Source organism: Aquarana catesbeiana, linkage group LG01 (genome assembly GCF_042186555.1).
Source record: "Aquarana catesbeiana isolate 2022-GZ linkage group LG01, ASM4218655v1, whole genome shotgun sequence".
NCBI classification, from domain to species: domain Eukaryota; kingdom Metazoa; phylum Chordata; class Amphibia; order Anura; family Ranidae; genus Aquarana; species Aquarana catesbeiana.
Window position 1 is genome coordinate 287,808,223 of NC_133324.1, and position 14,110 is coordinate 287,822,332.

At 42.9% G+C, this 14,110-nt stretch overlaps 1 protein-coding gene across 1 annotated transcript in view; it reads right to left on the reverse strand.

Annotated features, from left to right (window-relative positions):
* Positions 1 to 14,110, reverse strand: part of SLC5A1 (solute carrier family 5 member 1) — a 132,014-nt gene that overhangs the window by 58,777 nt on the left and 59,127 nt on the right. The window contains exon 6 of the mRNA XM_073629246.1: positions 9,402 to 9,507. Within this exon, the coding sequence (XP_073485347.1) occupies positions 9,402 to 9,507 (106 nt within the window). The remainder of the gene's footprint in view (positions 1 to 9,401; positions 9,508 to 14,110) is intronic.

Consider the following 14,110-nt stretch of genomic DNA (forward strand, 5'->3'; position numbering starts at 1 on the left):
CCACTTCACAATTATGTTCCACTTTGTGTTGGTCTATCACCTAAAATCCCAATAAAATACATTTACATTTTTGGTCGTAACATGACAAAAAGTGGAAAATTTCAAGGAGTATGAATACTTTTTCAAGACACTGTAAATCAAAATTAATCTAAGTGTTAATTGAGTAATACAATGATAATGTAAATAGCATACGATCTATTGTATAACACCTATGCACAATAAAGTCCTAGCGTAAATGCAGCAATAAAGTACATAAAAAGTGCAAAAAGTGTGCGCAAAATTTAAAAAGTAGGAAATAAAAAAAATATAAAAATATAAAGTTTGTGAAGATTAGAAGCGATCCTCTTCAGAAATGTTCATATTAAATTATATAAGTAGTGAGCGTCTATCACCATTCAGGTTTCCCAAATTGTGTAAAGATGCAGGGTTACCAAATTCAGTGGAATCTCTAATAAAAAAGAGAAGTCAGATGGGCACGTGGCCAAATACCCTGGCCAGGGTATTCCCAAGACTCTCCTACAGGATGCACTCGACGGTAGGGATATGGACTGTACTGCTCATGTCAATGGAATCCCGATAAGACCATAATTAAAACATGAAAGAAGAAGCTCCACATAGTGTAAAACCCTTCTAAAAGTCTTATTAAAAGTAAAGGTTGCACGTACATCAAGAGGTACCATAAATTGCTTAGTTAAAAATCACCGGCCGGCTAACAACAAAAAATATCCTGCACTTCCTGGAACACTCGATGATGTCAGCACCTCGCTCCCCCTGCGCGTTTTGTCACACGTGGTAAGCCTGCATCTTTACTGAGGTGGCGGTGTGACATTTTGAGAAACCTTAATGGTGATGGATACTCACTACTTTTATCATTTAATTTGGACATTTCTGAAGAGGATCACTTTTATTCTTCACAAACATAGGGTGACAGGAGAATAGGAAATGTGATAGCAGCATTACTCACTACTCCTGTTAGTAGGGAGGAGAAGCACAGCAGCCCCACCTAGTTTCAAAAAAAGTGCAGCCGCTATTTTTGTAGTATTCCAGTACAGCCTTGACAGCTAGCTGTCTTTAAACATCGAACTGCAGAACTGGAGCGGGCAGTAATGGACATGTGGATGAGGAAATCTGCTTCCTGAGTTCCGACCTGCCCTGTCTCTCTTCCATGCAGTACTGCGTACACCAGCATCTTACTCAATGCTGAAGGTGCCAAACGCTGGTCTGCCAGGTACAGCAAGCTGTGGTTTTTAAAAAGGCTATGTATGTATGTGTGTGAGTGTGTATGTATGTAAATGTGTATGTATGTGTGAGTTTATGTATGAGTGTATGCGTGCGTGTGTGTGTGTGTGCGTGTATGTATGTACGTTTGTATGTGAATGTACAGTGCATCCGGAAAGTATTCACAGTGCTTTACTTTTTCCACATTTTATTATGTTACAGCATTATTCCAAAATGGATTAAATTCACTATTTTCCTCAAAATTCTACAAACAATACTCCATAATGACAACGTGAAAGAAGTTAGTTTGAAATCGTTGCAAATTTATAAAAAAAATAAAAAATGAAAAAGTCACGTGTATATAAGTATTCACAGCCTTTGCCATGACACGCAAAATTGAGTTCAGGTGCAACCTGTTTGCAACTGATTATCCTTGAGATGTTTCTACAACTTCTCCACCAATCAGGCCTGCATGGTAGAGTGGCCAGACAGTAGCCACTCCTCAGTAAAATGCACATGACAGCCTGCCTGGAGTTTGCCAAAAGGCACCCGAAGGACTCTCAGACCATGAGAAACAAAATTCTCTGGTCTGATGAAACAAAGATTGAACTCTTTGGCCTGAATGGCAAGCATCATGCCTGCAGGAAACCAGGCACTACTCACCACCTGGCCAATACCATCCCTACAGTGAAGCATGGTGGTGGCAGCATTATGTTGTGGGAATGTTTTTCAACAGAAGGAACTGGGAGACTAGTCAGGATCGAGGGAAAGATGAATGCAGCAACGTACAGAGACATCTTTGTTGAAAACCTGCCCCAGAGTGCTCTGGACCTCAGACTGGGTGCCAAAGTTTATCTTCCAATAGGACAACGACCCTCAGCACACAGCCAAAATAACAAAGGAGTGGCTATGGGACCAGGGCCATCTTTAGGGCAGGGCAAAAGGGGCTGCTGTTCTGGGCCCAATTCCAACTATTCCAGTTTAAATTCCCTTGTCGCTTGCAGTTTTAGTCCTGTGCTGTGTCCCGATATCTTAGTGTATAGTTCTGTAACTAATGCTGCCCAGCTCTGCCCTATTGTCATGTACAGATGACTCACCTACAGACCCTGTGTTTACATGTAAATAACCTTTTGTACCATTTGTATATCATGCCCCCCCCCCCCCCCCCCCGAGAGGTCATATCCACCATCACCTCTGCTGAATGCTGCCCACTGGGGAGGTAAAGGGGCATGCTTGAAAGTCCTGCCTGCAAATGTGCTCATTAAGCCTAACATCAGCCTGTTACAGTGGGGACGGAAAGTATTCAGACCCTCTTAAATTTTTCACTCTTTGTTATATTGCAGCCATTTGCTAAAATCATTTAAGTTAATTTATTTTCCTCATTAATGTGCACACAGCACCCCATATTGACAGAAAAACACAGAACACAAAAAGACTCATGGCTGTATTAGATCAAGAGGGTGCTTCTACTAAATACTGATCAAAGGGTCTGAATACTTAGGACCATGTGATATTTCAGTTTTTCTTTTTTAATAAATCTGCAAAAATGTCAACAATTCTGTGTTTTTCTGTCAATATGGGGTGCTGTGTGTACATTAAAGAGGAAAAAAAATGAACTTAAATTATTTCAGCAAATGGCTGCAATATAACAAAGAGTGAAAAATTTAAGGGGGTCTGAATACTTTCTGTCCCCACTGTATGCAAAGGTAAGCAAATTGGAGATGGAATCCTTTTTCAAAATAACATGGTGTCACAGCACCCTGAATTATAGTGCATGCGAATACGCACATCTCAGCAGATGTGTGAGGGTGTCATTAACAAATGGCACTGCTGTGTATCTGCTAAAGGGCAGCATGTTTCTGTGGTGTCAGGAAAACGCTTTTGCATGCGTCTCCGACACACACAAATGTGAACGCAGGCTAAATGTCTCAGTTACATTAGTGGTCAGTGTAAATTTCCCTTTACATTGGTGGTCAGTGTAAATCCTCTCTAACATTGGTGGTTGGTGTAGAAGTGTCACCTTACATTGGTGGTCAGTACAAATCTCCTCGACAATGGTTGTCACAGTGTAAATTCCCCCTTACTTGGAGGTCAGTGTATAGCCCCCCTTACACTGGTGGTTGGTGTAAATGCTCCTATTACATTGGTGTCAGTGTAGAAATCACTCTTTATATTGGTGGGTGGTGTAAAATCCCCCATTAAATGGTGCAAATTCCCCCTCACATTGGTGGTCAGTATAAATCCCCCCTCATATTGCTGGTAATTGTAAATTCCCCATTACATTGGTGGTCAGTGTAGAATCCCCCACTAAATACTGTGTACAGGGGCCTTGCGGCTTGCCTAAGTTGCCCAACTTGTGTGTGTGAGTGGAAGGGAATGTCCCCCAGTCACGATCAGTGTCCCCAGTCTGGCGGGGTGAGCGGGACGGTGTTCTTAGCACCACAGAACATCACTGGCACACATTGGAAGTTCCAGCCTGTAATATCCTTATCAGCGGTGGCAGCCAATAGCAGGCTCCAACGCTGTCCTAGCCGGCACCACATTGCATGATGGGAGATGTAGTTTGCCACACCACACACTAGACTCAGCCGGGTGGCACCTGCGCTCTGCAGAGACTACACCCCTTAGAATGCACTGCAGGGCGGGCGCTCAAAGTGGACAGTCGGCTTCTCCTGCTTGTAATAGGGGACGGAGGAATTGGAGGGGTTATCATCTGTCCTGTCTGCACCGAGATTATCTGCGGCTGTGGCTCTAGTGTTTGGCGGCTGCTGCTGCTGCAATGTGATGTTACCTTGATAGTCAGGTGAAACTGAGAGTTTGCTTGTCATTACCATGACCATCTCTTGTAGGTCCCCACAGTCTCTGACCATCTCCTGTATGTCTGCACAGTCTCTGACCATCTCCTGTATGTCCGCACAGTCTCTGACCATCTCCTGTATCATGTCTGCACACTCTCTGACCATCTCCTGTATGTCTGCACACCCTCTGACCATCTCCTGTATATCTGCACACTCTCTGGCCATCTCCTGTATCATGTCCGCACAGTCTCTGACCATCTCCTGTATCATGTCTGCACACCCTCTGACCATCTCCTGTATATCTGCACACTCTCTGGCCATCTCCTGTATCATGTCCGCACAGTCTCTGACCATCTCCTGTATTATGTCCGCACACTCTCTGACCATCTTCTGTATCATGTCCGCACAGTCTCTGACCATCTCTTGTATCATATCTGTAGACTCTGAGGGGGAGCCTACAGGGGAGTCAAGAGCATTGCCAGGAAGGGGTCACGGGGGGTAAAATGAAACCCGAGCCATCAAGCTGGAGCCAGGAGAGGACCATCTGACAGTGACAGCACTGCAAAGCCAGTCTGGGGGGGGGGGAGTGTGGGTTGGGGAGGTCACTTATGTAGGGGGGGAGTGAATACAGTAAGGTAAGGGGGAACTGATATAAAGGTTCCTCCTTAATTCAGTAACCCCCTTTAACTTAGTGCAGTCACTCTGCAGAAGGTGGTCTGTGGTCACCAGAGTTCTCCCCACATCAGAGTTCCTGTTTTAAATGCAAGTTTGAACAATGTTGCAGACCCTGATGTAAGTGGGAACTCTGATGTAAAGGAGAATGCTGTGCACTCTGATATAAGATGATGATGATGGTCACCAGAGCCCCCCTTACATCAGAGATCCCCTTTACACCAAAGTCTGCAGCATTCCCCTTCACATCACCTTTGCATCAAATTTGCACTGTAAGGGGGGATCCTGCAGACTCTGATGTAAGGGGGAACTCTGTGCCAGCTGGGTTATATTACCCTAACCTTCATGTGAATGGAGACATTTTTTTTTACTTTTGTTATAGAGAAAATTTTAGCAACAGTGAATTCATAGTTCATAGGGTTTAAGGCAGAGGTGGGGGACTTAAGTCACATGACTTGACTTAAGTCAGACTTGAGTCACCTGTTTGAGGACTTGCATGACAAAATTAAATAAATGACTCGACTTGACTTTGACTTGTCACTAATGACTTGCGACTTGATTTTTGACTTGGGCTATTTGACTTGCAATGACTTGGCACCACCCCCCCGAAAATATTACCCACACACTCCACCCACCACCACCTCTGAGCCAGTCAGCATTTGCCAAATGCCATTGGAGCTGTTCAGGGTAGCAGTAAGAGTTATGTCAGTCCCTGCATCAAGCGCACCTGTTCAAGGTGTGTTCAGCCATGGTGGGGTGATAATGCGACCCCATCTCTCACAACTGAGCGAGAAAGTACTTTCCAATTTAATTTTTTGCAAATGCAATGCATTTTAAGTGGCTATTCTCATCACCTTTCAAGTGTCCAGATGTTGGCATTGTGTCAAGTTCAAACTTTGAGCTTAGTTATTTTCCCCCTCAGCAAGGACTACATTTTTTCAGGCTTGTTGGCCATTTAATTGCTGAGTGTTCTGCTCCTTGTCTGCTGTTTGGGCATTCAAAGTGTTTCTTTAATATGCCAAGAAAAAAGCACTAAGCAGTTTTGTTAATGTTGAAAATAAAACAAAACCTTTCCTGAAAACTGACTTGTAACTCATTTAAAGGTGGAAATGGGGTAGATCAGTATTTTGACGTAATTTGTGACTTGACCAAAATAAATGACTTGACTTGACTTGCTTGACTTCTAGCAGGGACTCGACTTGACTTGCTTGCTTTTCGCCACAGTAACTTGGGACTTGCTTGTGACTTGAAGGTGGTTAAGACTTGAGACTTGCTTGTGACTTGCACATATGTGACTTACTCCTATGTGTGGTTTAAGGCTCTTAATATATGCAATTTATACAGTTAATTTTTATCTCTTTAATTATTTTTCCCATTATGGGTGTGAGCGGGGCCTCATGTCTAGGTTTTGCCTAAGGCCTCACAAAGCCTAGAGCCGCCTCTGCCCCCCCCAGCATTGCCACTGATCCCAGGAGTCCTATAATCCCTAGGAGTTTTCTGTCTATTGATGGGTGCCCTCACCTTCCCAGTCCATGGTGTGCAGGCAGTGAGGAGATGATGCGTTATAACCTTTAACAACCAATCAGTGAGCAGTAATGATGTGCGCTAACCACTAGCAACCAATCAGTGAGCAGTAATATTGTGCAGAAACCAATTAGTGAGTGGTAAGGATGTCCAGTAACCTCTAGGAACCCATCAGTGAGCAGTATTGATGTACAGTAATCTCTAGCAACCAATCAACAAGCAGAAGTCATGTGCTGTAACCTCTATCAAATAATCAGTGGGCCATAATGTGTGCCATAACCTCTAGCAGCCAGTCAGTGAGCTGTAATGATACACTGTAACCTCTAGCAAGCAATTGCAATCGCTGCCTGATCTGATTCATGAAACTGATTTTGAGTCTAGCTGCTATTTATTGTATGTCTCAGAGCACGTGGAGAGTGAAAATTGCAATTAGGGGAGGGGGGTTAAGAAAATGTTTGCGCAGGGTCCAATCAATATTAAAAAGGGCCCTGTACGGGATAACTCTGTGAATGTCCTTGAGTGGCCCAGCCAGAGCCCAGACTTGAACCTGATTGAACATCTCTGGAGAGATCTGAAAATGGCTGTTCGCTGAAGCTCCCAATCCAACCCGATGGAGCTTGAGAGGTCCTGCAAAGAAGAATGGGAGAAACTGCCCAAAAAGAAGTGTGCCAAGCTTGTTGCATCATACTCAAAAAGACATGAGGCTGTAATTGGTGCCAAAGGTGCTTCAACAAAGTATTGAGAAAGGCTGTGAATACTTATGTGCCTGTGATTTTTTTCATTTTTTATTTTTAATAAATTTGCAAAGATTTCAAACTTCTTTCATGTTGTCATTATGGGGTATTGTTTGTAAAATTTTGAGGAAAGTAATGAATTTAATCCATTTTGCAATAAGGCTGTAACATAACAAAATGTGTAAAAAGTCAAGCGCTGTGAATACTTTCCAGATGCACTGTATGTGTATGCATTCATATATTTATATGCACGTGTGTGTGTATGTCTGTACATTACTGTTAGCCCTTGTCCATATGTGCATACTTAACCGTACACCCGTGTGACACGGACAAAGCCACTGCTTCCAGTTTGACATGTGGGTGCAGGTCCCCTGGATGTCAGATTGGGAGGAGCAACTGTGTCCGTGCGTGCAGCCACTGTGTCCAACACCTGAACACCTTTGCATCCTCATGCCCATGTGGGCAAACATGGCCCTTACACGAGTGTACGCTTAAGTATGTTCATGTGAACAAGGCCTAACAGTAACATACAGACATACAGTACATAAATAAAGGGCGCTGACAGGCTGTGAGAGGCATTTATGACAGGGGGCAGTGTGTACAAGGAGGGGGACAGTGTAAAAGAGGAGCAGGAGCAGTGTGTACAGAGGGATAGTGTATACAGGGAGGGAATGTAGAGATGGTGAACAGTGTATACAGGGGGTGAATTCATTTTGGGATAATTCATTGGTTGTGTTTATTTGTTGTTTCTAACTAGACGAAAAAAAACCACGCCCGATATTTAGCATAATTTAGCCACACCCACATTTTTTGCCATGGCGTGCAACACATGCCACTATCTCTCTGGTGGGGGCCTAGTGCATTACTTTGCCCTGGGGGCATGATGCTATTTAGACAGCCCAGTTAGGAGAAACAAAAGTAAGAGCTACAGTATGCTTCCACTACTTAAAACTGCATACCGAACATTCCTATGAAAAAATTAGACTGTCGACTTTCTCTTTTAATCTTTTTCTTTCTTAATCTACAGATCTGTATTCCCTATTTCCTCTTTCTGAGAAACATTAAGAGGCCTTGTCATCGTAATCAATAGGATTTACAAAATAAAGCTAAAGGATTTTGCTTACCCAAGATGATTAGGACATTGGTTTGTTATGGAGTGTTTGGAACGTTTGCATCCAGGATACACAACATTCATAAAGCTGCTGTAAGCATTCAGCACACAGTACATGTGACCTTTGCATGTTTTTAAGGCTCTATTATTTTATGATAGGTTAATGTGATAATGTGTTATTTGTGATATGTGCTCAACTCAGGTATAATTTCTCCTTATCACTTATTGCTACAGGATGAAGCCTGAGTGAACACTTCATTTGTTTTAAGTCCCTAGATACAGATTTTCTTAGTTATGTGTTTTCTAGTTTATAACTGCAACACAGCTGTACCTTAATCCTGGCAGGAAAATCACATACAGTATACAATACCCACTGCTAGAAAATAACAGGATTTATCCATAGGTGAGACTGTTAACAGATACATAAAATGGAGTATTTACTGTCATACATGGAAAATTCATTGATGGCAGTAGTCTATATGGAAAGCTTAAGATAAGACTGCTATATAAAACTAGAATACACAAAAATAATGCATTCAATTTAATGCTTGCTAAACATTAATTATTAGCAAACTAAGGTTTGTCAAATAGGAAATCAAACACCAAATATGACTGTATCCAGTAAAACTGCTGCGATGTTGAAGATAGAACGCCAATCCCCCCATCACTTTTGCTTTTTAAGAATATACCTGCCCCAAAGACAGTCTGCTTTGCTCACAGCAACTAAATGATCTGATTAGTTTCTATGGGCAACATCACTAAGACAGCTCCTTCCTTAAGCTAACCATAGATGGTTTGAATCTTGGCCAAATCAGCAGGGACCGGCCGAGATTCAAATAATCTATGGGCAGGCTTAGTGTACCCAAGTAGATCCATCAATTGACTTGGGTACAACTAGCATGTCGGATTTTCCTCATCCGATTATATTGGCCACTAGCAATAATTACTGTGTTCTCCCATCAGGGACATCTCCTCTAAATCTTCTTTCACATCATTCATGCTATCCTTGTATTAGTTGCAAAATCCTGCTGTTTACAGCGCTCAATAGCACAAAACTTTAATTTATGCTCACCTTCCCTGCTTATCTTTTTAGTCTGGTCCCAAGGAGCTTCAATCAGAGAGAGAACATCTGAAGGTAGACAGTTTCTGTTGTACTGTCCCTTTAGAAAACCAATACTGCACTGTCATTGGCAATTCTGTTTAAAATGTTTATTTGTAAAACTAAGGTTGAGTTCAAATACGGTAGTTAAAAATATAAAAGATCAGTTCAACTATTATCAATTGTAAAATAATATTGACCAAGTGCATTACAGTTTCCCTTTATAGTGCAAGAAAAAGACTCACCTGTCACAGTGTACAAAGCAGTGATAATTAGTAACATTACAATGGCTATGTAGATATTAATTTTCATGGCTTGTTGGATGAAAATGCCTCCTGAAAACATATCTGCCTGAAAGAAAACATGTTATACATTTAGGATGAAAATCCAGCTTCATAAAAATTCTCATGATCCTTCAAAACAACTGAGATACTCCTGGCACATGCAATATGTTTTTAGAGCTTACTTCTGGTTTTCTGTAAAAAGCTTTTTGATCATTTGTCTAGGAATAAAGATACTATTTCTCTAGACATTTGCAACTACTAGATCAGTGTTTCTCAACCTTTTTTCAGCCAAGACACACTTTAAAATGAGGCACAATCTCAAGGCATCCCATTCTAAAATGTAAAAGAAACAAATAGATTTACATAATGCAGCGGCATCAACACACGTAGGACACCCAACATTAGAGTTGATTTATTATATACAGCTTTACACACTGGTACTGACTAGTATTCCATTGTTTCTCTTCTCCCTCATTTTCCCTCCCTTATTCAACTAATGTGACCCAAGTGCAGACAGAGAAGGGCAAACAATAACATTCTCAGGTGCCTAATGTCTTCCTTATCAATTTATGACATCATCATTTGTTAGAATCCCAGCAGCTGGCTCGCATGGAGCACAAGTTTGTAATGCTACACAAATTAAAACCTATGGCTTTGTGTAAGGTGAGATCCACCTTGCAGACAATTTTGGGCAATTTGAGGCAATTGTTTGCATTTTGCCAAGGCACCCTTGAAGAGCCCAGAAGGCACCCCAGGGTGCCATGGCACATTGGTTGAAAAAGGCTGCAATAGATAATACAAGCTGGGTGATTTTTGACTTTGGCCAAAACAGAGTTGGCCAACGCAAGTTCTAATGCACAGATCTGAAAAACTGCAATTGTGTCTATCCTACAGACAGTTGCAAAACTGCACTGTGCTAGTGTTTGACCCTGTGCAAAGGAAATCTATACTGAAAGAAATACCATATGTAGTAGTGATGGGCACTGTCATGAAAGGGCCCCTGAGGAGGAAGATTTTTTTAGGGCCCAAATTCAACTACTGACTCAATAAAATAGATAAAGGCAATAAATAGCCTTTTTGATACCCTGAACTCTTTCATGGCTCAAACAGCGAACACCAACTAGATCTAAGCACCTGCCTAGCCCACATCTAGAATATATCCCATAGTGCTCTTGCAGCTGAAGATCTGCACATATGGTATGGACCTCTTGGTATATAGGCTGCCATAGCTTACCTGCAATTCTGTAAAATGCCTTTCATGCTAATCCAGTGGTTTTAATTGCTTTTACTGCTTTGGAGCGAGTATGCAAGTCAGTAGCTGTGACTTAATTTTAACTTCACTTGCCATATGCTTGTTTCAGCAACTCAGAAAGAAATAAAGCCAGAAACAGGCAGGGACCTAGCATTTTCTGAAGGAAGTCAAAAATTGTAGCTTCCATAGTTCTTTCAGTACAGGCAACCAACTTTTAGTCTATTAAAATAATGAACTGGAGGGTTACGCCCATTCATTGGCCATTAGTATGGACCACCCATAGGCAAAAGAGTAAAAAAATGCCCAGTTTTAAGCTGAGTGTTTGTCTACAGCAATTTAGTAGGACAATCTTTATAACAGAACAAAGTTGCTCGAAAAACTAGAACTAGTGAATTTCAGCAGTTTTCCTGTACCCAATCTTTTAACCTATTTTCCTATCTAAGGCCCCACTGATACATCCTATAAGGTGTAGACAGTGGTTTCCCACAGCAAAAATGAGTGCATTCTTGTGGCTAGAATTATAGGTGGTTGGGGACAGCTGCAGTCAGGAATCCTGTAATAATCAATGACAGGCTGACATACATTGCAGCTGTATATAATTTTGTGCACACCCAGTGGCTAGGGATAGACGACCAGCCCTGAACGCAGACAGATTGGGGAGAATTCAGTAAAACATGCTGCGCCACTTTTCTGGTGTTAATCCCTCTTGTTAAGTTAATGTGCCAAATTCATTAAGCATTTACAACCCCCTTTTGTACTGACAGCGGCTCATTCACCAAATTCCAGTAGTTCTAAAATGCACCACTTTTACATTGTTTCGCATTAAATGTAACGCTTTTACATTGTTTTGCATTAAATGCACCACTTTTACATTGTTTCTCGTTGAATGCTCTACTTTTACGTTGAATGTGGCAAATGTAAAAGTGAAGCTAATTAACCACTTGCCGACCGGCTCACGCCAATATACGTTTTCAAAGGGGCACGGGTGCGCATAATCACATACCTATACGTCGCTCATGGCCATGGGCGCTTGCCCTCACCACACCCGCGGTGCGCACGCGTGCCAGCAGCAATCAGATTCGTACCAGAACCGATCAGTCTTCAGGTTCAGGCCAATGATTTCTGGCCTGGACCTGCTGATCGGTTCTGGCGAATGAAAATGCTTCCCCTGTCTGTAAATGTAAACACAGATAGGGGAAGTGATGTCATTTCCCTCTCTGGAATTCTTTTCCGTTCCAGAGAGAGGAGAGAGCACATATTACCGTGAGTTGCAAAACACTACACTAACACCAGTACATGTAGGTACACTTGTTACCCCCCGATCACCCCCCAGTTAACCCCTTCACTCCCTGTCACTGTGTCACAAATTGCAGTTTTCAGATTTTTCACTGATCACTGCATTGGTGTCACTTGTGACTCTAATCAGTGTTAGGACAGTTAGTAGTAGGCCCCATCAGGTCTAGGGTATTCCCCCAAACCCCCCTAATTAAGGTTTAACCCCTTGATCGCCCCCCAGTTAACCCTTTCACCCCCTGTCTCAGTGTCACTAATAGATCTTTTTTCTGATCGCAGTATTTTTGTCACGGGTGACCCTAGTTAGCCAGTTAGTTGATTAGTTTCACTGTCAGGTTTTTATAGCGTCAGGTACCCCCATATATTACCTAATAAAGGTTTTAACCCCCTGATTGCCCCCTAGTTAACCCTTTCACCCCCTGTCACCATTGATCACAGTATTAATGTCACAGGTGACACTGGTTAGTTTTTTATAGCGTCAGGGTACCCGTCATATATTACCTAATAAAGGTTTACCCCCTGATCACCTGGCGGGTGACATCAGTTAGGTTTTAGTGTCAGTCAGGGTCTGCGTCACCCCAGGCAGCGTCAGATTAGTGCCAGTAGTGCAAACACCCACACACACACCATACACCTCCCTTAGTAGTATAGTGTCTAATCGGATCAATATCTGATCTGATCAGATCTAAACTAGTGTCTCCAGTAGTTTAGGGTTCCCAAAAACGCAGAGTTTGCGGGATCAGCCCAGATACCTGCTAGCACCTGCATTTAGCGCCTCCACCCAGCCCACCCAAGTGCAGTATCAATTGATTACTGTCACTTACAAAACACCTAACTGCAGCGTTCGCAGAGACAGACCTGATTCCTGAGAATGCTAACAGTTTTTTTGGTAGCGTTTGAAGCAGTCGCTGACAGTCAGGTGATCTTTTTTCCTATGAGTTTCACTCGTTGTACCAGTAAATTTATAGGCCACAATGTCCAATCGAAGGTACACTAGTGAAGAGGCCTACACGTTTCTGAGCATGACAGATGAGAGTGAAGAGGAAGTCACCCATCTGGTAGATTCAGGCTCAGAATACGATCCTGTAGACAGCAGCGGCACCCTGACAGATAGCTCTGACGACGGAGAAGTGGTCCCTGCCAAGGTCAGGCATACCCGATCCCGTTCTTCTGCTGTTGGTGAGCTGCAAGAACCGCAGGGCTCTCGTATTGGAGCAGAGAGCCAGTACTAGTGCTGCTCATCCTTCTGGTGAGCAGCAAGCACCAGCGGCCTAGTACACCCTGGTCATAGTCAAACCAGCACTGCAGTATCACGTGGTGAGTCCCATAAGTGCAGTTCAAGCTGGTGAGGTGGCTAGCACAACTAGTGTCCCGCAGCTACCAAGAAGACAAAGACAGGACCGTCGAGCCCATAGTGCCCTTCCTGCTGCATTTGCCAATTCGAATTGGGAGCCCACCACTTCTGCAGCACCCGTACTTCCCCCATTCACTGGCTAACCCAGAATTCAGATGGAAACAGTTCATTTTACGTCACTTGACTTTTATTCCCTGTTTTTCACTGAAGATCTCTATAGATCTATTGTGGACCAAAGCAATTTGTATTCTAGTCAATTCATCGCCGCTAATCCCCAGTTGACCCTTTCCAGAGATTGGAGACCTATCACGGTCTCCGAATTTAAGACCTTTCTGGGCCTATCCCTCCTCATGAGCATAACTAAAAAAAGTGAGTTGCGGTCATATTGGTCTATTGACCCAATTCACCATATGCCCGTGTTCTCTGCCTCCATGACCAGGGCTAGATACGAGCAGATCTTGCGGTTCATGCATTTCAACGACAATGAACTCTGTCGTCCTCGGGGTGACCCTGAATACGATCGGCTCCACAAAATTCGGCCCCTCGTAAACCACTTCATCCAACAGTTTCCAGCCTTGTTTACTCCCGATCCAGTTATCTGTGTTGATGAGTCCCTGATTAAGTTTTCTGGCCCCTTGTCATTCAAACAGTATCATCCCAGCAAGCGTGCCAGATATGGGGTCAAGATGTATAAGCTCTGTGACAGGGCAACAGGCTATACATATAGTTTTTTGGTTTACGAGGGAAAAGATAGTCACGTGGAGCCGGAGA